The sequence below is a fragment of the Gasterosteus aculeatus genome, chromosome 2 (genome assembly GCF_964276395.1).
Source record: "Gasterosteus aculeatus chromosome 2, fGasAcu3.hap1.1, whole genome shotgun sequence".
NCBI lineage: Eukaryota > Metazoa > Chordata > Actinopteri > Perciformes > Gasterosteidae > Gasterosteus > Gasterosteus aculeatus.
The window spans coordinates 6,992,177-7,014,874 of record NC_135689.1 but is presented as its reverse complement, the minus strand read 5'-3'; the positions used below and the strand labels follow the sequence as shown (position 1 = coordinate 7,014,874).

At 46.0% G+C, this 22,698-nt stretch overlaps 2 protein-coding genes across 7 annotated transcripts in view; both read right to left on the bottom strand.

The window, feature by feature from the left end:
- Positions 1–15,184, bottom strand: part of plekhg5b (pleckstrin homology domain containing, family G (with RhoGef domain) member 5b) — a 49,122-nt gene extending 33,938 nt beyond the window's left edge. Inside the window, exons 1-3 of one of the 4 annotated variants that reach the window (XM_040193724.2) lie at positions 3,785–4,135; positions 3,412–3,537; positions 2,310–2,386 (exon numbers count right to left, since the gene is read on the bottom strand). In XM_040193724.2, the coding sequence (XP_040049658.2) occupies positions 2,310–2,386; positions 3,412–3,478 (144 nt within the window). In that variant the 5' untranslated portion in view covers positions 3,479–3,537; positions 3,785–4,135. Of the gene's footprint in view, positions 1–2,309; positions 2,387–3,411; positions 3,538–3,784; positions 4,136–8,745; positions 9,564–14,595 lie in introns of those variants that run through there. The other 3 variants (XM_040193725.2, XM_040193721.2, XM_078089367.1) reach the window with 3 other exon arrangements.
- Positions 15,185–16,824: 1,640 nt separating this feature from the next.
- nol9 (nucleolar protein 9) lies at positions 16,825–22,695 on the bottom strand. 3 transcript variants are annotated; one of them, XM_040193736.2, is made up of 13 exons: positions 22,442–22,695; positions 21,269–21,791; positions 20,963–21,173; positions 20,683–20,813; positions 20,355–20,490; positions 20,045–20,141; positions 19,639–19,736; positions 18,933–19,100; positions 18,579–18,831; positions 18,374–18,488; positions 17,884–18,058; positions 17,394–17,527; positions 16,825–17,262 (listed from the first exon to the last, which is right to left on the bottom strand). In XM_040193736.2, exons 2-13 carry the CDS (start codon positions 21,740–21,742, stop codon positions 17,143–17,145), a joined length of 2,112 nt encoding a protein of 703 aa, XP_040049670.2. In that variant the 5' UTR covers positions 21,743–21,791; positions 22,442–22,695; the 3' UTR covers positions 16,825–17,142. The 3 variants fall into 3 exon arrangements, with proteins under 3 accessions (XP_040049670.2, XP_040049669.2, XP_077945530.1); XM_040193735.2 differs by having other exon boundaries at positions 22,305–22,475; XM_078089404.1 differs by having other exon boundaries at positions 22,242–22,449.
- Positions 22,696–22,698: the final 3 nt, after the last annotated feature.

Genomic DNA, 22,698 nt, shown 5'->3' with positions numbered 1-22,698 from the left:
AGAGAGAGAGAGAGAGAGAGAAATGCATAATGAAAGTTAGAGGCAGCTCACTGAAACGTCTTTTCATCCTTAACATTATCTCTGCACCTCCAGCTATTTGGGCAGGGAGGGGACAGTTGCCAAGGCGACCCACACCTTTTGGCTTGTCTTGTCCTGTTTTGTCAAAGCCGAGGGAGGGAAATGAAAGGGAGGCATGATAGAAGCAGAGAGGGGGGGGGGGAATAATAAACCTGTCGCTGGAAGTCTAGATCCAGGGAACAAGTTCAGACTAGCGTTGAGCGCTAACCAACACAACATCATCTCGAATGAATCCAACCCAGTCAAGAAGTCTGAACTAGACGTCACCTTCCTGTTGGACCCCCGCGGGCCGGTGATAAACCCCGGGGACTCGCACGAGCCCACAGCAAAGGATCCAAAGAGGCCGCTAAGCCCTCTTGGAACCACATGTGTCACGTCACCAAAAAAAAAAAAAAAGTCTTCTCGTAGGCTTCGGAGAGCCGCTGCGTCGTGTGGCGACGGCGCGGATCGCGCGCGGGGGGGGGGGGGGGGGGGGGCAGTAAATCGGGGGCGCAGGTGAACTGGTTTCGGGTTCAGCCCGATCATGCTGCGACTGGAAGAGACGCAGGCCCCACCGGGGGGTCTGTGGCAGTGGGAGACCAAAGACAGGCCTGTCTGGGAATTAAATGCTTTAAAAAAAAGGCATCGCAGGACCGGCCTAAAGATTCTCTTGTTGTCGGCCCGTCTTTGTTTGTGTAAGCTCTTTGTGCAAAAGCCATTAGAATATCAAAGGGAGGAACAGCACATTGAACACAATCCCTGAAAGGGAAGCATACAAGTTTAATGTTAAGTGGGTGGGGTTGACAAAAGTTGTATTTATGTTCCGGTTCTTTCTAGACACGACAGTGTCTGCGAGCTGTGGAGGGGAATAAGTAACATATCAAATTTTGGACTATAGGTCCAGGCAGCCATAACATTGCCCCCTGCTGTTTAAAAATTGATACAAGCAACGCATGTCTAACGCTCGAGCCATAAGATGGAGCCGAACGAGAGTCAAGCTGTGAGGAACCATTTAACTGCTAGGAAGTCCCAAAGCTCCATGACTTACCCGCTCACCTCATCGAAGCCCAAAAGTGCTAAAAGCGTCCAAAAATACTACGGATGGTTTGAGACCAAATCTGTTGACCCATAATGTAGTAGACTTTGATTTGTAAACTAAATTTGAAAAAGAAAACGTCTCAATGCTCTCATTGTTTTATTCTGAAAACCATCTCGCTCTCTTTCCACCTGCTGCCTGAATGCACCGTGTTATCTTCACTGTGTGGCGAGAAGTCGACCACGTGTGGATTCACTGGGAAAATCCATCCGATGCTCAGGCCAGGAGGGGGTCGACAAACCAAAACAGCCAGGAGGCAACACACACACACACACACACGCACACACACACTTTCCAAAACTAGTGGCTTCAAAGGAAGAAATCATTTCACAGTCTAGTGGCCAGACACAGAGCACCGACCAACACGCCCCTTTTAACACCTCAAAAGAGGAAGAAGCAGCAGCAGCAGCAGCAGCTTTGCCGGCCCGCTTCACCTCCAATGCGTCAATGCAGCACAAAAGAGGTACATCCAGGTGAATCAAAAGCTTGGAGTTCAGGGGGACAATGAAAGGATGCACAAATCTTCATTTATTTCTTTTTTTGAATCCTGTCTAAGCTTGACAGCCATTTAAGATTGATTTAACGTCTGTTTCGGCGGGACTACATCATTTGTCAATGCCTTCTAAAAGCATTACACATCCCTGTTGCCAAAAAATAAACATCCCTGCTGCAGAAATAAACTTGACTGTGTTAGGGTGGGAATAATTATGGTTTGGGTTTAAATAACTCCTCAGTTAAGGCTAGCTGAAGTTTTCCATGGGTGATTTAATCATTGGTTTAAAAGAAACCAGCGATGCCTGTCGGCGAGAAGCAGCAAACCAGCGGCAGGATTCCGTGGAAAAGTCTGCCGTTGTGTCGTCCCTCACAAGCAGCCCAAGTCTCTCTCTGCAGCAAAGATATCTACCAAAACACACCTTCTCACCATCACCTGACTCCAGCACCAACCCGCACACACACAGGCCGCTAACGCAATACGAAATATAACTAACAAATACAAGCGCAAACAAGTGGCGAGGATAAGGCACTATATCATATGGTTACACCGAAGAAAGAGAAATGAAAGAACAATAAATCAAGCGTAACAAACAGGAGAAAGAGAGCGAAGGAGGGAGAAATAAATCTTCCTCCAGTTGACCCGGCAGGTTGGAGGTCTTACCTTAGAGGCCCTCCGGCGCTCCGGACACTCGGGGTGCTGGCACACGGCCAAGTCTTCCTCCTGCGCCGGCTTGTCATCTGAAACCAGAGCAGGCGAGTCAATTAAAAACACCCACAATTCATCACCAAAAACACGGCCCCGCGTCCATTAACACACCTTTCTTGGTACAGCTGCAGAAACATAATGTAGACACCAAGTTTAAAGGCAAAGCCTGTGTTTATAGAAGGACGGAGTGAGAGAGCGACTATGAGGCACAATAAACACTCTTATGCACTAATAGAGGCAGAGAAGCCGTAAATGAAGAAAAAAAAAAAATCTCCTCCACTTGAGGAGATTTCTCGACGCAAAAGGTAAACAAAGGGAAGTTGGCGGGGTGTGTTGTCGGGACGAGATCTGAGGGAAACGAATAACAACCCGACGAGACGGGAAGAAAATGAGGCGAACGAGAGGAAGCCCCACTCTGCCCTCTGTACCGGAGTGCAGTCATGGCGGGTAAGCCTGCCGTACTCCACCATAACAAATCACCGTTGTCAAATAAACCGCCGAATTCTACTCGACTGGCTGGCCAACGCTGCAATGGAGGTCTGATAAAAGGCCGCGTTTACATCTACATCTTCTCCGTGTACACACGGGATAAAGATATCATAACAGAGCCCCGATATTTATCTGTCCTCCTAATGAGAAAAGCAGAGAACACACGTCATGTGTAGGGGGGAGGGAGGGGAGGCACAAATAATACACAATTACTAAATCATTACAAAAAGAGATGGGCTGCTGCGATAAAAATAGAGTCACTCGGTGGCTGAACTCGAAGGCCAACTTCAAAACACGTGAACGAAGTTAAGGGCCCCCTGAGGGCCCCCTGAGGGCCCCCTGAGGGCCGCAGCACCAACACAAGTCACCCGCTTGGCTTCAGCTACACTCACCAGTCAAGGGTGCTGGTGGGGACACTGTAATTGGTGCATACCACAGAGCCCGTGGGTTCCCCGCTGGGATGGGAAGGGTCGACCTGCCCGCCATCAATTTGCTCAATGGGGGTAAAAAACGAGAGCTCAGAGTCAACGGGCACGCTGGTTGGTGTACTAAATGCCAACGAACTTACCGAGTGTTTCCCATTGAGGCAGAACTGTCCTTAACGCATCGAAACTCCACAGACGACTTAGATCCATCGGGTGGACACAAGCAAATCAATGCTAGTGTCGCTCTGTATCTGCGGGGCGAGTTTCATCTGCCGCAAAGTGGCCACGGAATAGATTTGTTTTAGTAACTTGGAAAGGGACCAGCCATCAGGACTCAAGCCAGACTAAGGCTGCCATTCTCGATTTAAAAACTAAAGGTTATGAAATGCCAAAATTCACAATCAGGTGTTTAATCCATTGTCACGGAGCATTTCCGATTCAACACTAGATGGAAAAATTGAGGAGTCATTACAATCATCTTTTTCAAATTCGAGGATCACAAATCTGACGAGTCACCTTTCAGGCTGCGGTGGCGGCTACTCGAAGGAAAAGGGGGTAACGTTACGTTTTACTTCTCCTTCCATCGAGCCGAGCCATGACATCGAATCCACCGAGTCTGCCGCTGTCCTTAACTCGAGCTCTCAGCCTCTGAAACCCGGCATCCTCCCTTTACTACGCGACCGCCGCGCTATTACTAAAAATGACTTCATCGTCTGCCGAAGCCCCGTCTTCTCTCCCACTTGCTGCTATCTTGCTGACTCTCCCGCTTTCGCTCTCTCCGATGAACTGGAATTCCTGAACTCAGCACTGCTGATTAAGCCAAAAGCAAAACACACACACACACACACACACGTGACAGCAGACAATGAGCTCGCACACTAAAGGGACAGTCTAGCATCCCATCAACGCAGCTCTCTGCTGGCTGGCTCGCTACGAGAGAGACGCTGCCCGGGGGCGAGGACCCATTAGGAACCCATAAATAAGCCAGGGCGGCAACGCCGAGCGCCAAATGATGCACACTCGAACGCACAAGTTGTACTTGGGTTTCCAACCCATGAAACACCACTTCCTCAGTTTGGAGCCATGACGTTCCTTGATGATTGTGGTCTTTAAGTGGAAAATAGTTCCCTCTTTACGGTAAAATCTTCTTGTGTGCTCGTTCAAGTCTATTGAACAAAAATGAGATCATTTATCAACCAACACCTGGCCGTCAGCTTCTAAAATATGATGATTTAGCAGGGATCTGATTCATATGAATTAGGTGGACGCAATAAAAAGATATTCGGGGGTGTATTTCAATCCCCCTATTGAGCATAATTAGTTTAAATTAATTAATTAATGACAAAATTCTGGAACTGTCGTTTTAGTTACTGATTTTGGGTGGTAAATCTGTCATATCATTGGAAAATGCACACACCGATTAAACTGTAACCTCACAGGAACAAGGGTCCGCACCTGTACATTTGGGTGTGGGCTAAATATCTGCAAACATTACAACATCAAACTCCCCAAAAAGGTCAGCCAGGTATATCATTGCTGCATCACACGCATCATACTCTCATTCTAGCAATGTTAGGAATGCTCCACTCTTTCCATTTGGTGAGATCCCATCACGGCACACATTCACATCAGGTTCAGCTACGTGCATCTCCTTGCCAGGATCAACGTTGTGAAAAGACTCCTAAGAGACAAACACAGATGGCAGGCGGGACGGCAGGACGGACCGGGGGAGACCTGGCCAATCAGCAGCAGGATCAGCTCATGCCGAGGTGGTGGAGAGACATACATAATAGATGAAGATAGAATGAGGGGACAGGGAGTTCGGCAGGGACGAAAAGGCGGGTTGAGATGGACGCCGGATGTAAGGGCGCCTGAGCAGGAACGCCGAGGGAACAAATACCCCTCCTGACAAGAGAAGATCTAGATATGAAGATCATTATAATTATTGCTGTTGTTATCCGGCAGTAATTCAGTTTGATAATACCGTGTCTAGTTCCAATAAAGATGAATCAGAAACCATTTGTACAGTAAATGTGACCGTTTAACTATAAGTACAAAGCCTGAAAACAGGTGGAAACGGCCAGAGCGAATCGGCCTCAAGCGCCTCTTCAGTAAAGCTCACAAATGACCAATTAACACCTAGTGGCTTGTTGTTTAACTGGCGCACAAACCAAAGTGCAAAAAAATACATTGCAGATGTTTCTTCTTCTTACGAGCCGGTCGTCTTTGTCAGACATCGAACCGTGAGTGGCGCCCGAGACACGTTATGCTAAGCTACGTGTCTGCTGCTTGGGCTCCGTATTGAAAGTAGGGACAAGGGAGAGAATGGAATCATCTGGCTCTTGGAAAGACAACAAGGCGCTTTACGTGTTACACAGAAACGTATTTACGTCAAGCAACTCACAGCGGGTGAAAAATGGCACCTAAAAAAAAACACGGTGAACACGAATCACAACCACGCCACGACTGAAGCTACGCGGATTCCTGTACAGTTGAAGGAGTCCGGGCCCATCCGGCAGATGATAGAACACAAGCAGGTTGCAGCTGTTTCTAATGCCGGGGGGGGCCGTGGGGGGGGGACACAGCCCTGCTGCTTAATGTTGTTTTACCCCCATGGTGGTTAAATCCAACACATGTGCTTCAAACACACACACACCTACCCCCCTCCCTCCATCGTTCTCCCTCCTCCACCACATCTGAGCAAACCCAAGGTCGCCATGTATAAAACTAAAAACCACAGAACAACATGTGTAAACCGCTCCAGAGAGAATTTGTTAGCAAAACAAAGAAGATCTCATTCACTCTGCTCGCTCAGTTTGGAATTATTGAACGAAGGCTTTCTCAAGTCTCCCAATGAATATCTGCGTTCTACATTAAGGTGGGACACACTGTCCCGTCGCCCCATTGTAGAAGGGCCACGAGGGGATTACTGCATATCTTGGTTTTTAAGGGCATTATAACAGTAATTGGTCAAGTTGCTTACTATACCATTGCCTGGCCTTTGGTCACAGTCAATTCTTTTTATGGGCTTTATTGGTGCTAACCAAGGAAAATAAAAGTTCTGCAGTTACTGGAACTTGTAGCTAAGTACGACCGAGGGAATTTCTGTGCGTCTGTACACGGGTTATTTTGGACTGTCCCATCAAGCGTTTTGTTTTTTTGGACTTTTATTAGCGGCCACTAAAAAAATAAGTCTCAGAAAACATGCGACATCCAGTCCTCTGCTCTAAATCTCCATCTTCCTTAAGAGCAAAGCATTATTTTAAATGATCTGACTGTTGTTTTCTCTATTAAGCAAACAGTGTGTCCACATTATTCCTGCAGATCTTGTGTGTTCAATGGGCCCGACGTCTGGTCATTTCTTTCAATGATCTGCCGTCCGCGAGCGTCTTCATTTCCCTTGGGATCTCAGGGGAAATAACTCGTATGGGAACACAGAGTCTCAAACCATCAATGGGACGTGGTGATCTCACGACAGCCTCCTACAGCATATTTAGCTGCTTTACTTTAAGCTACAGGCCACTTTCGCATCGTCCCATCGGGGCTCATTCGATATATTTTATTTAAAGCCCTGAGAAAAAGGAAGACAAGTGTAGCACATTGCTGACATTATTGTTTTGTCCAAAGCAAAATGTTCTGTAAAATATCATGTGACCTGGAACCAGAAACTAGAATATTTATTAAAATCCAAATAATGGACTAACTAACGAAAATCCCCCATCCACTATTTTCCTACTTGTTGACACACACGTTTAACTGCAAATACAGATTTCCTGCGAAAAGAAAGCAAATTTAACAAAAAGGCCTGAAAACAGATCCTTCGCTTTTGTAGTGCCCTTCCAAAATTAGATTGAAATCTTTACCCGCAGCTCTTGTTATGGTGTTGGAAGACAGAGAAAGCAGTATTAAATCTAAATAAGGCAAGAGAAGGGAGTTTCGGGATTGTTCATAAAACGGAATCTGTCGTATTCTGGGGGAAAAGTATCTTTAAGCCTAGAGGCTCCAGGGCTGAGTGCTCCAGCACAGCTGGCAAATGTTTTCCGTGGAAGCTCGGGGCTTAATTACAGAGATGGTGAAAAGGTAAGGATCAAAGCCTCACTGTTCTTTTCCGCGGCATTCCTCTTTATCGGCCGATGCCAAAACAAGTCTGCCTCACTAGGCACCGTCCTTAAGCTGACCAGAAAGTGGCCGGATTTCCGGGAGGCCGGCTGGCAGAGAGAAGAGGGTGAGAAACATTCCTCCGGCCCCGCGTTATCACTTCCCCTTCCCTAATGGCAGAAATCGGGCAGCACGGCGGAAAGCCAATGCCCCTGTGCCACGTCGGGGAAAAAAAAGCCCTGAGAGCACACAGGGAGGTTTCAGCTCAGCTATGCACTTCTCCCCTGGTAAATATTTCATCTGTGAAGCCGCCGGTCTCATCCGCTCTTTCCCTCTCGACTCTCCCATGTGAGGCTGTCCTCGTGCCAGGTCCCTGAGTGCTTTCCACGGAAGAACGGAGCAATGGAAAGTTGCCCTTCCATGATGGTACTTAAATCCTGAGCTCAAAAAAGGTGAAAGGGAACCAGATCATCCGTTGGCAGGAAACGTTCTATACTACAATTTGATGCGGTGTCACGCATGACACAGTGGGCGGGTCAGAACGACACAGACATTTTTCTCCATTATGCTGAATGATAAAATAATAATAATGGTTTCAAAGGTAAAACTGTGTGGGTCTCTGCATAGGCCTCTTGGTGCGTCCCAGAAAAATGCCAACAACCCCAGCATACAGACGGGCTCGCAATGAAAAGTCTAACTTTATAAGACACCGGGTGCAGCAGAGGATGGTGCAAGGTGAAAGGGAATACCACAGTTTGTAAAAGTTATCAACACTCATTTCTGAACACAAATGTCCAGGATATTCATCGAATAATGATGGCATTTATTCCCCTAAAAGCCCAGAGCTTTGAACCACATGGTGGTGTTACAGAAAAGGTCAGGGGATCATGTTAGTTTGTAAGCTAGGCAATGAAATCCAGCCGATAGTTGCAGAGATGTTTGGCTCAAAGTGGTAGTTCAGTAAAAAAAAAAAAAAGATCTAAAAGGCCATTTTCATAAAGTACGGTCAGCGAGTGGGTTTACTAGAAAATATCAAAGGTTTGGGCGGACGGGTCGAATAACTAACAGAAACATTGTGTGCAATAGTTCACCCTCCCTCGCTCTCCCTCAAACATACACATAGCAGGACATAAAGTCGGATTGGCTTACTGAAGCATGTTTTGAAGATTGGGTAAAAAAAAAAAAAATTTTTTAAACTGCCGTCACCCAATAAAGCGCCAGTAATATTTCAAAAGGCCCCTTTGCTATTGACCATTCATCCGATGGCAAATTATCCAAAATGAAAAGGATTGACAAATGTAAAGCCACGCCACCGCCCACAAAAACAACCCCTTCATTGAGTCAGGTGCTGCTCAGAGACTCCCAGGACCCCCGCTTACCACATAGATCCTGGATGGCGTCCAGAGAAGAAGACCAGGAATAGCGCTCTATTCCCAATTGAGCGAGCGAGGGTGGCAGCGCCTCTAGCTGGTACGCGCCGCGCTTCTTCCAGTAGAGGAACATTGCGACTTCTTCCGCCGGCTATTTGATGAATAAGGTATTCATTAAATCTTCAAAGCTTAACTCGTTCCGCCGTGTGCAACTCGCCGTTGACCCCGCCAAAAGTCATAACGATCTGAACTTCTGCAGACAATCAAAACACCCGTCTGATCGTCCATCTTTAGAACGTAAAATTGCCAGACTCGACTTTAAACTCTTCCAACTGCCAATACGTTCATGTTCATCCCCCACCTGCACGATTACCTCATCCAGCGCTAAGCCACAAAACACTTTGCTTTGAACCTTCGGTCCAAGTCTGATTCAAGGCTGGAATCCGAGGCTGGTCCAAGTCAGCCCATCTCCAGGGGCCCATATTATTGATGCTAAACCTGGAATAAGCCTAGAAGCTGCCATACAGGCGAGTTTTAAGTAGGTAACGGTCGTCTCCCTACATTAATGTCCAAGACCTCTTCCCGTTGATAATGTCGATCTTGTACTCATCCGCAAACTACCCACAGAAAGCCTCCCGGCGAGTGCTGCCAAGCACCAAATGCTGCTCTCCTTTAATCCATTCAAGAGGGCTCGACCAAATTAGAGCCGACACACAGCGAGAAAGTGTTGAACTCATCTCCGCAGACAAGTAATTTCCATTTCCTCTGCCGTCGCCCGAGCCTCGACTTCCTCCTCTGCGGCAGAGACTTTCAAACGGTTCAACACCGGAGTGCGAGGCCAGCTGCTCATGTTAAAGCCCTGTGTGGGATCTCCTGGCGATCGGGGGGCTTTCTGCCCACTCCATCAGACAAGTGTTGTATTCATGCAGAGGTGAGTTGCATGCTGGGGCGGGCAATCTGGGCCAATGGCTTCTGGACTGGGTGACACAAAGATCTCTTTTAAAAGCCGCCTACATCCCGAGTGGACTTTCTTTATAATTTGCGCAAACTGTAAAAGGCTGACATTTTTCTGCATTAATTAGTGCCCGCGCCCTTTATGCCTCCCGAAAGATTTATTCCCCTTCGTGAATGCACCGGCTCTGTGGCGACTGAGCTCAGTTATTTCTGCGGAGGTACAATACACACATGGGCTTCTCAGAGCTGAGAAACACCAAATGACTAAAAGGAATCCCGTCATAACATTCTTATCTTGGACGAGGCCCTTCCACCCCGACAATCTTAGAAATCAGGTTAAAACATCGTGCAGCTAAATATTGTTTAATGGAAGCATAATATCCCCAGTGTTGCCTGAAAGGCGATCCACTGCTATCACATATCTAAAATGGGAGAAGAAATACTGTGAGAATGTGCTGCACCGGCCGGGGAAGGGAGCGACGTTGTCACACACAACAACCCACATGTCCAATTTTGGGATAAGAAATTAGAGGGTAGGATGGGAGCCGGTTTGCTGCGCAGCTCTGGGCTCTGCAGACATGTGGTAATAATCTGAAGCAGCTTTGAGCACGCGGCTTCCCTTTTAATGAAGAGAGCAGCCGTGCCGCATGAGAACTGGGCAGCGAATGAAAGGGCCAATTTCCACCTACTGCAGAAACAAAGAGGGAAGCAAAAGAGGGACCAGACAGCCTCGCTGTCATCATCGTACATCAGGCAGCCCAAATGTATTTGCCACTAAGTATGCCAAAAAAAGTCGTAATAGGTGAATTTAGGAAAGGACTCGGACTATTAAACACCAGCTCACATCAGGCCGTTGTGTGCGCTGTGTTTAGGGCCAGTCGAAAGTCCCAAGCAGGATGAAAGCGGCTACCTGTCCAGTTTGGAAATTTGATCTGTTCTAAAGGGGCACCTTCAAAAACAAAGAAAAAATCTGATTGTTGTAAAAAGCGGTTGAAATCAAAAACAGCAGAGGTTGAGATTGGGTCAGGCTCCTAAAAACATTGGATACTACATTTCCCATAATGCAACTCAATCTTTCCACAAGTAACCTCCCTCCCCCTTAAATAAACACCCTCATACTTTGAAACCGACACTGCCAGTCCATGAAGCCTTCCTGAGATGACGTCAACTGGGCGATACCAGGTTCAAGGCACGCATCTCTCAACAGTACCGTCCTGAACACGAGCTCTCTTTTATACAGACAAAAAAACATCCATATTCACTGTAGCTGTGTTTTCTAGCCTTATATAGATGGTGGGAGGAACAGCTCAGCATGATGGCAGTATGATAATATTACACAAAGCCTCCTGTCCATTAAAAGGAAAGGTTCATCGTTTAGGGAAACAAACTCATGGTTTGATGAGAGACTCTCGTTAAAAATGAAGCAATAACGAGGAGATGATCGGCTGAGATTAACGACTGGAAAAGGGAGAAATGTCAAGCATGGCTAGACACCAGTATCACACTTGTCAACTCTTGGCCAGAAGTGAACGGTCATATTTATATACTATACCAAAAGGTCAGACGGTAAACACATTTCAAACAGAAAGAAAGTTGAGCTTTTTATTACAAGTGTTTCCCTTCACCGAGCATCCCCATAACAAAAGCAAACATTGGCTCCATAACCTCCAATTTGTTTTAGTGTCAGACAGAAATAGCACGCCGAGTGCTAGGACCGAACGAACTGGCTCCTCGATAGGATCGCGCACTCACTAAAGTATTAATGGTGTGCTGAGAAGCGAGTGAGCGAGCTGGTGCGGTACGAGGAGACCGTAAACGAGCCCGTTGGAGAGTGTGAAGGGGGAAGAAAGAGTGTGAGGCAGAGTGTCGACACGGGGAGTGCAGTCAGAGGTTTGTGGTGCCCGCATGGAGGTGGTTCGGGTTTATATTTAGCACAAACAAAAGGTTATTAACCCTTCGCCAGCTAGACCAAGACTACGAGAAGTCTAATAACTTAATGTGAAAGATTCATTTCTGTTCCATCAAGGAGAAATTCTGAAGACGTCTTCCTGCCAAAACTGTGTCCGAGAGTAACAAGTACAGCCTGTGCGTGATGGTTTATTCATCTCCATAACATCTAGCAGGACTAAAGAAAGAGTGGAGAGCCATGATAGCCTCTCCGTGATGTCGTTTTATTCTTGATGCCAATGCCAGCACGGCTAACACGCTCACAATTGGCCAAGTTAAACATTTCAACCAGATGATGGAGGTAGATGAAAGTGAAGCGGTTATTAATAAGATTACAGTTCATATGTTCAAGTTGGGTCCTCGAGATATTTCAGTTGGGAAGAAAGGTTGTCGACCGATCCAGACGAAGGTTAAAAGTGTGCTACAACCGGTAAGATATCACACAAGATGCTATGTGGTACCCGAATAACAACGGATTTTCATCGTATTATCAACCGATTACATTCCAATATATCCTTTTGATGGGGACACTCTGACACTGATGGATCAACCCTGCGAAACTCACAGCTAGAGGAGGCGGGTGTGCGTGACCCTCCATGCCAAGTGAACTACTGTGAGTTATCATGTAATTTAACCGTCCCTCCTTACACCACCCGGGACAAACAACCACTCTTCAACTTGTTGAAATGAGTAATCCCATAATTTGAACAATCTGGTTGAAATTGCAGTGGGGGCTACCGTTGAGAAGCCAATAACAGAGTCAACGGGAATCAAAAACACTTATTCCCCAAAAGTACAGTTATTGCCATGTGCAGGGCCGCACACATAAACAGCGATTTAGCCAGGGTGGAGGTTATGAGCGTGGAAGGACACAATCGGGGATAAACATTTCTTAAGTTAAAGAAGGTGTGTGACCTCCACACAGCCCCTCTAATTATCTGCTGCACAGTACGAAGCGCAGCTCCCCGTTGGTCCCAGTCCAAGACGAAGGGGGGGCTTACCGGTCGGACTTCAGTTCAGAAAGGTAAAGACAAACACCGACCACTGACCAAACGAACATGCAAAGCAGAGCCCAACGGCTCGTTCTGTGTCCGACGATGTAAAAAAACGGACGAGGACAGCGGATAGGCAAATGCCCCTCAAAGCAACAAACCCAAAGCAGCAGCGCCCAGTCTGAAGCTTGAACCCAAAGGACATGCTTATGTTGTGTCCCACGGTAACGAGGATAACAGCGGTACAAAGAGCCGACGAGCCAACAGCAGTACAAACAGCATTGTTTACCATCGGCCATTCCGGCAGCGAGCAGGTTCAATGACCTCAACGGTGGCTAAAAACTGCTGAACAGAAACTGCAGTGACGTGTCGGAGGCCACGGCACCTGTTCCACGTACGTGCTGTGATATTCACCTGCGCTTGTTGAGCAACATTAAAAGGAATAGTAACAATTTAGAGGATGTACAGGCCAACAGCGCACACATATAATCTAAAAAAAGCATCGGTTAATTATCCCCATACGCCTGAAGGGAAAAGACAAAAAAGGCAGGGTAAAGTTCTGACCTGGAACAGGCAAAGCGAGGGAAGTCTTGAAGGGAGACCATTTGCTTCTCTTTAATGCTACCCTGGACCACACGTCCTGACTCAAACCGCAATGGAATCCTGTTGAAGTTTGAACGTTGGAACAGAATTCCATTCCACGCAAGCTCCATCTGCTGTCGAAGACAGTATGATACGAGTGGAAGCTCCAGGTTGTAGTTTTTCCAAATGCTATTCAAAAATTGACTTTGCACTGCATCTTTAAAGGCGACCGTTGAAGCAAAGTCCTCTGTGCTGGGACAGGACTCCACCAATCATCTGATAAGCTGCAGAATGGTCCTTGCTATGGATTTGTCTTGTCGAGTGATGTAAATGTAGCACTGGATAAGGTCTCAATTGTCAACACTTTTGTATGTCTCAGTTAGTTCCACGTTTTCATATCTTGGCAAAACCACGGATGAGAAAATTGGATATGATTAAAATTGATAACTTCAACTTTTGTGAAATCATAGATTTAGGCCACAGCTCCATGTGGCCTTTCGAACAGCCATGTTAACATCAACAGTTCATGGAAAGAGTAGGGGCCGAGGTTTCATAGTCTGTGTTTTTGTTTTTCGGCTGGTGGACAGAGACCAGACAAGACATCTGGTCCCAGATTAGACGAGTGTGTTTAAGACAGGCTTATGACTCCGGTGGGCTGGAACTTTGAAGGCTTCCAGACTCAACCAATTACGGCTGCTAACTCCATGCCGACTTCTTACCGAACGAACCCACCAACTGCCAGCGATGCAATCATCGCAAATGTAAAGCTCCCCGCAGCTTAAAAAACCTGTAGCTTTCCCGTTTGTAGAACTGTCAGAGATTAGTGGACGAACTAAAAAAAATCAACCTGCAACTCTTTTGATCGCCCAGGTCCTTTTTTCAGAGGCAGATATTCCTGTTTTCAAAACGACGCGTTCCTACATTGGAAAACAATTGTTATTTGCAGGTCTTTAAAGGCCTTAATATTTAAAATGGCCCTTTGATGTGAATCATGAGAGGAACAGCGCTGATGGCAGGCCTGGGGGGGGGAACACAAATAGTGTCGGTTAAGAGATTTACAAGAGTTAACATCCATCATCTGAGTGTATGGAGAGCTGTACAGATCACAGAGGACTGTCCTCCTCTGATTAAAATGCCCTTGCCTCCAGCTGGGATAATTGCCCGGGTCACTTGCCAAATCCAGCTAGTAACTTTGATGACGACCAGGGGGGGGGGAAGAGAAGATAGATTCAACCAACCTGGTGCCTGAGGATCAAAGTCATGAAGACCAACTCGGTGCCAAGAGTTGTGTTAACGTTACACAATGCGTTTGTAACCGTACAGAGCGTCCGGCACGCGGACATTAATAAAAAGACATCGATGTTTTAGGGGGGGTGTTACTTACTGAGTCGCAGTCTGAGACCAAGCCAGCTCCTCGGTGGAGATTTGTGCAGAACTGAATTCATGGTCCACTTGATTGGCACGGAGTCCTTGGGAAAAAAAGGGGGGAAATCCCCGCCTCCCCGCAAGCAACAGCAGCTCCCCGCAGCTCCGGTGTTTATTAGCCGTCTTCTCTAAGGCATTATTGCCACTTTATGCCCGTGAAGCTCCTCCGCGGGTCGGATCTGCGGTCGGTGGCGAGCACACAAAGCTCGGTGTGTGTGTGTGTGTGTGTGTGTGTGTGTGTGTGTGTGGGTGGGGGGAGAAAGCCGAACAGCCGCTTAGGTACAGCTACACGTCTGGAGTCCGTGCTAAACTGCGTTTAACCTGTTGCTGGCTGCACGGACGCGGTACAAGAAATGTGCTCGTCGTTCCGTCGGTGGGGGTCGGGCGGCGCGCGGGGAAATCATGGAATTACGAGAAGAAGAAGAAGAAGGAAAAATGCTCTTCGTGAAAATCTTTAAAAGAAGCCAAATAAGTTCCTACTATCAACTTAAACGTAGCGCGCCGTTGAAGTTGAGCACGTTCTGGTGGAGGGGGGAGAGGTGTGTGGGGGGGGGGGGGGGCTGCTTCGTCTCGCCGCCCCTCTCCGGTCGCCCATCGGCTCCATTCATTCAGGCGGCCCGAATCCACAAAGGACTCGGCGCACGTTTCCCCCCGCAGGAGCGCCACGTGGCCGCTAGGGGCGCCAGAGGGGCGCCGGCCACTCGACTTAAAGCCGAAATCCACTCAAGTTTCTAGAATGATTCTATCAGGCAGATGTCTCCGAACAAACAAGGTTCTTATCGGAAAATAGTTGAGAGGAAACAGTACATTAGCCCAAAATCGAAATGTAAGAGTAAATACATTAACTTGAGAACAGGTTTGTGGTAGTAGAAGGATGCTTTAGTCGCTTTCTATTGCTTCTACTCACTCTTTCACTGCACTGCAGTTATTCAGTAATACAAAATACAATGAAAAGGGTACATTATGGTGTTATAATCGAAGTGTAATTTGAAATATGTGACTATGGGATACAAAAAATATGAGAAAATTAGTTTGATTTTTGGTTTTCAGACATTACTGTATATGTACTGTATAAGAATAATAAAATGTGGCTTGAGCATAACTTTCCCAAATAAAGAATAGTTATTCTAAACTCTGATATACCATTGCTAGGCTTAAAGGGATCTGAACAATTAAAAAGCTGGGGGACATTTGGTATCTTTGCTTTAGGAATACCTTTTCAAAATATACTTTTTTTCTAACAATGAATCCTGTTTTTGAACAGAACTTGGATTGATATTTTTTATTACTGCTAACCCCATTGCGGCAGCATCAAGTAAATCCAAAGGGCAAACAACGAGCTTTTTGCTCGCTCATCATGAAATAAACTATTTTACTATTTTATTTCACAGATATGTGTTGTTATTTCTGATGATTCCGCTCCATGGTGACCGTCTAGTGTCCTCCTCCATAGCGGGATTTCTCTTTGGTTTGGACGAGGTCTCTTGGGGAAAAACAAAACAAAACTATGACAAAGCCAAAACAACGACGTTGCCAAAATGCTCGTCTATGTGGTGTTTGTGTGCTCCCACCCTCCATGTAGAGGCAGGGGAGAGCGAACAAAGAAGAATGAGGGGGCAGAGGGGTTGTTAAAAGAGCCCACGTAACAAATGAGCATTTCTTCGGAGTGACCGAGTGCTCCTCCCAGCTCAGTGTCACTACTCAGTCCAAGGAAATTTCTACATGGACTTGATTTTGCTTTGGAAACCGCGATGAAACATGAAAGTCATTCAGTATTTTACATTTTGTGAACTGCCGTCAGGAGAGAAATCTCAACATACATGTGCTGCCCAAAAAGGTCAAAAAGGTAACACTCAACAAAGAAAATCCTCTCTACATGTGATATTTCATATCCCACAATGGCCTACATTAGAAAACATACTGTGTTTTTTTGTATTTAACACAATTCCAAATATAAAGCAACTAGTGTAGAGTTAATCAGTAATATAGAGCCGTTTATAAAAATCCTTCTATAAAATATCAGGCGAAAGCTCTCAGTAGTGCCATTTAATTAACTGTTGTATGCATTAGAAGTAGAAAGAACATCTAAAGTCTAAATACCACAATCGTCATAAATTAAAGATCTACCACCTAATAACGTCAGCCTGAAGCCCCACTTGAATACAAAACCCCAAAAAACTCAGTCTTGTCAAAGGGTGTTTTTCCATTTAATATCTAGCAGGTTTCTTTAAATCATTTGCAGATTTGGAATGACAACTAAAACAATGAAAGAAGAGACGATAGTACAAAGTGTGCTACCAATGTCCACCGTGTGACCTCTTCACGGACCCATCAGACAAATGCGCACGGCGGGATCACGGAGTCTGTGAAACTGGCCGTTCCGTCGCACCGAACGCTCACGTACAAAACAACACACAACCTCAGTTCTGTACATTGAAAGGCCGATTATGACTCTGGTGTGAGACACCGGTCAAGAAGGGTAAAGGGCAGTGCGATGTAGGAAATGTCATTGCGCCCCCATTTGACTGGGTCTCGTCAGTCCCTTGAAGACTCGCAGCTTTCCTGCACCAGTGAGATCAAAACTGTAGTCTGTGGTGACGTAGGGCAGCTCTCCTTCAACGCCAGGCTGAAACACAGACAAAGGGACTGTAAGTGAAGGTCATATTAAGCTAAAAATAAAACTTCTTATGTCGAAACGAGGCATTTTATGTTCTTTTAAGCGTATGGTGTAAGGAGAGAACAAAGCAGTGGTCTGACCTGTGATGTGAGGACGCAGGAAGGCAGCGACACCGCGCCCAAGAGGAGACAGTTGACCTTACGAAGGACGGAGGGATCTACGGGCGTCAGCAGAAAGTACAGACCTCGCGCCATGTCAATGCCTCGAACCACACCTGGAACATGTTAGCACGTCAATTCATTGAATCTTTACATGTCAATTCAACAGCAAAGAGCTTGAAGCCTATTGTCCTGTGTGGTGCTCCTGGTGACCGCGGGTCCTCTTTCAACATACGCAACATTCTTTTAACACCTTGATACTTGATGTAACAGCTAACTGACGTACATTTGTGATTTACTTTTGGCACAACGTGGTTGTATATTTGTCCACATATAACCCACATGAACATCAAAAAAGAAATATTTAATTATTTGGTGCAATTACGAAGCAAAGGTAATTCCTGTGTGAGGGAATCTGATTTATAACAACAGTTTAAAGGATTTGAACATTTGCACAATGTAGGATACGTACCAAAGCCCACGCATGGGCAGATGGGAGTCTGGGACAGCAGGACCGCCCCCCCCCTGCTTGAGACTTTCTCCTCCAGGCAGCATAGTCCCACCAGACTACCATTGGCAGCATACATCATGTGACTGGGCACCACCTCACAATGGATAACACCTAAAGCCACGGCTGAGTGGGGCACCTACGGGCCGGAGGAAGAATGGTGGGGTTCTTAGAGTCAAAAATGGAAGTGGACAAAAGCAGCTTTGGACATAACCTTGTCCAGTGCCTCTCTACAATTAGTATTTAAGCTCAGCTGAAATCAGTCGCCAGCTCGGTCATATTTCGGACTTCATCCTTTATCTTCTCATCCAACACTCAGCAAGTGACCAACTAAAACAGGTTTCCCCAAAATACCAATTCAGATCATCACTTGTTGTTAACGCCTTTAAAGGCATCACTATTTCCTCAAAGCCCCTTCTGATAATATAAGTCTTCATTTTGCTTTGGGAAGTACCTGGTATGGGGTGAGGCTGTGTAGAGGTCTAATCGGTCCCGGGTCAGGAGACTGCAGCTGACTCAGGTAGGCCAGCAAGGACAGCTCTCTGTGCTCATTAGACCGCTGGTGTTTTCTGTCAAACACAAGGCACCAACAGAAAATGACGTCAAAGGGAGGGTTTTTACAAGTCAATGCCAACGGGGGAACGTGGCGCCGGACTCACGCCGTTCCTTGGTGCCCGACTCCTGGAAACTCGGACTGCACAATGAGATGAGTGTAACTCCTGGGCGGACCGTGGCTCTCTGTGAACTCGGCAAGAGCAGTCTCAGCCGGTGGGTGCGTCTGGCAGCCGTGTGCCGTCCGCAGGAACTCTGGCGTGAGCGCGGGGCACTGGGTGACGCCGCTGTGGCCCAGCTGGATGACGTGAGACACTGGGAAGAAGCGGATCATGTCCACCAGCAGCTGAAATCCGAATCCTGTGGAGAGGCCCAAAGGAGTGCACATTCAGATACGGATTACAGCGAGCGTGGTCCCTCGTATTGCGTCAATTCCGTGGTAGAGGGTAGCCAGAGCTGACCTTTGACCCAACCCGCGGTGTTGATGATGACGGGAGTCTCCCTGGTCCGGGGCCGTCTGCGCCACAGGGATTTAAGAGATTCCATGTAGCGCTCTAAGTCCGTCTCGTATGACGAATGACCATAGTAGATCATGTGCTCCGGTGTGCACTGATGTGTGAAAGGAGGACCTGGGAAATAACTCAACTTCAGTCCACTGATTCCACATGAAGAAAACAGTTCAGATAATTAAAACAACCATTGGGACATATTGGGAAACACGCTTATCAGCCTTTTTATGGTGAGGATTCATACCACTCAAATATCTTATAAATCTGGAGCTACAGCCAAGAAACCCCACTATAACTATACACACAGTATTTAGTAAGTTTCACATATGCTGTGATGGGGAATTTCTTCTGGTTGGTTGGAGAGGCTATTTATCATCAAGAAAAGGAGTATGTTTGTTACCCAAAATGTTTCATTTTAAACATTTTGACTTGAATATGAATATATACTAGAAGGATGCTTTGAACCATGCGTGTTTATTCAGGACCTTTAAACAATTGTAAACGTAACATTCCAAATGTGTCCCAGTTTTGCTGTTGTAATGTTTTTGTGAAAGACCAAAACGAACAGGAAGTAAACGTGTGCCCAAACAGTTCAATTCTGTTTAAACGATTTCGAACGTGTCAAAGAATTCCCAATATCAAGGCGATGAAAACATACCCAGAAGAGGTGCTCTGACAGTCGAGAGAGACAAGCAACCAGCGGGAGTGAACTCTGTCTGACCGAGGTCACCTTCCAAATAATCGACACTAGCAGTGCTACGGACACGGACACAGAAACACCATTAGATTCATATGAAAACCATTACACCATACAATCCCAGAACAGACGTGATCTTCACATTTCTTTTCTTGAGAACAGTTGTAAGACTGAGACCCTATCTTGAGTACTAGAACACCGAAAAATGATTTAATGTCTACAAATAAGCAGTTATCACCTCTGTAGCGATTATATTTCAATGAATGCAGCAGATTGTATTTTATAAGATTACATCCAAATATATGTAGTATGTGGGACACTATATCACGCTAAATATAATAAATATAAAGAAAGAATAGGAACCTACTGATTTAGTAGGTTATTGATGAGGTTGCGGATGAACGATGATTTTCCCACATTCTTGGTACCACAAACAAAGATGACAACACAACCATCCATGTCCCCTGGGAATGACAGATATGTGTCCAACAATTAGCCAGTGCCGGGTCAAAAAATGTATTCTTTCTTCAGCCATTATCAACTGTGGAATGGATAGCATTACTCTCTTTATCCATCTGTTAAAAGGGTGTTTTTTTGGTCCTTCAGACATACATATCCGTTATATGAATGTTTACATAATATTATACAACGACTTGCACGCCCAAAAATGTGTTTACCTCTGCATGCGCTGACAACCAAGTTGAGAGCATCTTTGTAGCTCTTTGACATTCGCAGGCCCTCAATAGCTGAGCCCAGAGGAACCATACCCAGACCATTGAGTGGGGTGTCAAGAACAGCTGACATGAGTTCCATCTACAAGTGGAAAAGCTTCTGTTAGACATGTGCAAGACCGACATTTCAAAATGACCGACACATGAATTGTGCATTCGTTCTCATCTTTTTCTGATCCCTGCCAGCTCTATTCCAAATTTGATGTCGTTTCATTTTCTTTGAGATTAGGTGAATATTGACGGTAGCCAAACGTAAAAATAACCGTCAACTCACCACCGGGGGGTTGAACAATTCGCTGAGATCTGTGAAGCTGGACAGAAAGCGGGTCAGTGGCGTCTCCATGGGCTCCAGTAGGACGATGGAGGAGTTTAACGTAATCCTTTTCAGCAACTTCTTCCGTGATGCTACGAGACACACGTTCAGGCGGGTTTAACGAAAGAGAAAAATTGTTCAATGCACCAGCTTACTAACACACGGCAAAGTATTGTGTCACTCGAATATGGAGAAATGATGGCATGATAATCACATCACAATAGCCTGCTTATGCGTTTACCGGGTTGAAGATACTTTCGGAGAACGGGTGACGCCTCAGCTTTGTCATCTCGGCCTTGGTCCGAGCTTTCCAGAGCTCTAATGGACAGGGGACAGTGTGAGGCGGGGGAGAAGAGCGGATACGACTGCTGGCCTTCCTCAATGGTGAATCCCATCACTTCTACTCGACCGTACAGACAGGTCAAAAGGCACTTCCCACGGAAACACAGGGTCTGCAGGACAGTAGATGTAATGCTCGGTCAAATCAATGGATAAAACACACGTCCTAATTGTTGCCTGACCTTTATGGAAGTATCCTTAAGCATACCTGATGCTTCTGCATGACAAGTACTGCGTGGTTTTGTTGATCATCTCTCTCTGCACAGTAATGGAGAGACTCTCCCTCCAGCCGACTTACAGCGTCCAGGTCACCCGAGGTCTCCACCCCGTTCCCCTGAATAGACTCGGAATACTCCTTCCAGTCCCGCGAGTCATTTGACTCGTTGTCCATAGCAAACTCCATAGAAGCTGAACTTCCGTTAGCCTGCGTGTGAGATTTCTCTACTCCAGTCTCAGGGGTGTTATTCTTCACCTCAGAGACGGGCTTTGCCTTATTCCTCAACCTCTTGACGGTGGGCTTTTTCTTTACAGACGCATGGTGCTCCTTCGCCATTCGGGCCATTACCGGACTGGAGTTGAGCTCCGAGGAACTAACGGGAGGACGACACCTTTTGCCCCTCACGTCCTTCCACTTAAGGGATTTAGCGGGGCCTTTGACCTGTTTGGGTTTCTTCACCTTCATGATCCTGTAGTACACAATTATTCATGCAGGTGCTAATGAATGGGAGAACCTGCAAAGAGAACGGCAATGAAATGAAAGGGGTCAGTGTGACGTTATAATGGAAATTAATTAAAATGTATTAAATAAGTTATCGATGACGTGCGGTAGAAGTAGTCTGTAAGACAGTTAACTTAATAATACCAATACATGCAAATCAAATAGCTTTATAATAAAGTACTGTGCTCTTAGTAACGACAGCTTATTTTCCCATCTGGCAATAACATTATCCATAATAAAGGCATGTTAGCCTCAGCGAGCTATGTTTGTAGCAATATTAAAGCAGTTGGAAGCTAAGGTAACGACGCTAAAACGTAAAAGGAGTTAATATTAAGTTTAACGCTACTCATTACAATATACGTTACATTGTCAACATGTCAGCTACAAGTACATACACGGGTTACACCGTAAAGAGGAACAAGCTGTAAGACAACAATTCATTTGGAGCCTGCCGTTAAGTTACCTGACAGCTATTTTAACTGTTAGCTAACGTTAGTATCATTGCATTCAGATGAAGAAACCCTACCCGACTTGGGAGAAAAACAATGCAAAATTTAGATGATTCCTAATGTTCGTATTAAATAGCCAGCGTTTATAATTGGTTAAAGTAAAACTAAAAAGACGACCAACTGTTACTGATACGGTGCTAACAGGTTAGCTTACATGTGTATGCTGCTAACAGACGCCGCGTCTAGATGGCCGACTATGGCTTAACCCGGAGTTTTATTATTTACGATTATGATATCATGCAAAACTATTACACTGTATTTAGCCTATTGACCGATAGATAATGATTAATCATAAAAATGTGGCTAAAAATAATTATCAAAGATATAGCTGTTTTACTAATACCGGCCCGGCAGGCATGTGTATGATTAACAATGGACAACAAAAAATGTTCCCTGGGTTTCTGTCGCATA

What these genes read in the sequence shown, in the direction of transcription:
- nol9 (XM_040193736.2), bottom strand. Translation starts at nt 21,742, where the DNA reads ATGAAGGTGAAGAAACCCAAACAGGTCAAAGGCCCCGCTAAATCCCTT. An exon ending in TTGTCATGCAGAAGCATCAG is followed by an intron (nt 21,174 to 21,268) that starts GTATGCTTAAGG and finishes ACTGTCCTGCAG; the next exon opens with ACCCTGTGTTTCCGTGGGAA. An exon ending in CTGCCCATGCGTGGGCTTTG is followed by an intron (nt 17,528 to 17,883) that starts GTACGTATCCTA and finishes AACATGTTCCAG; the next exon opens with GTGTGGTTCGAGGCATTGAC.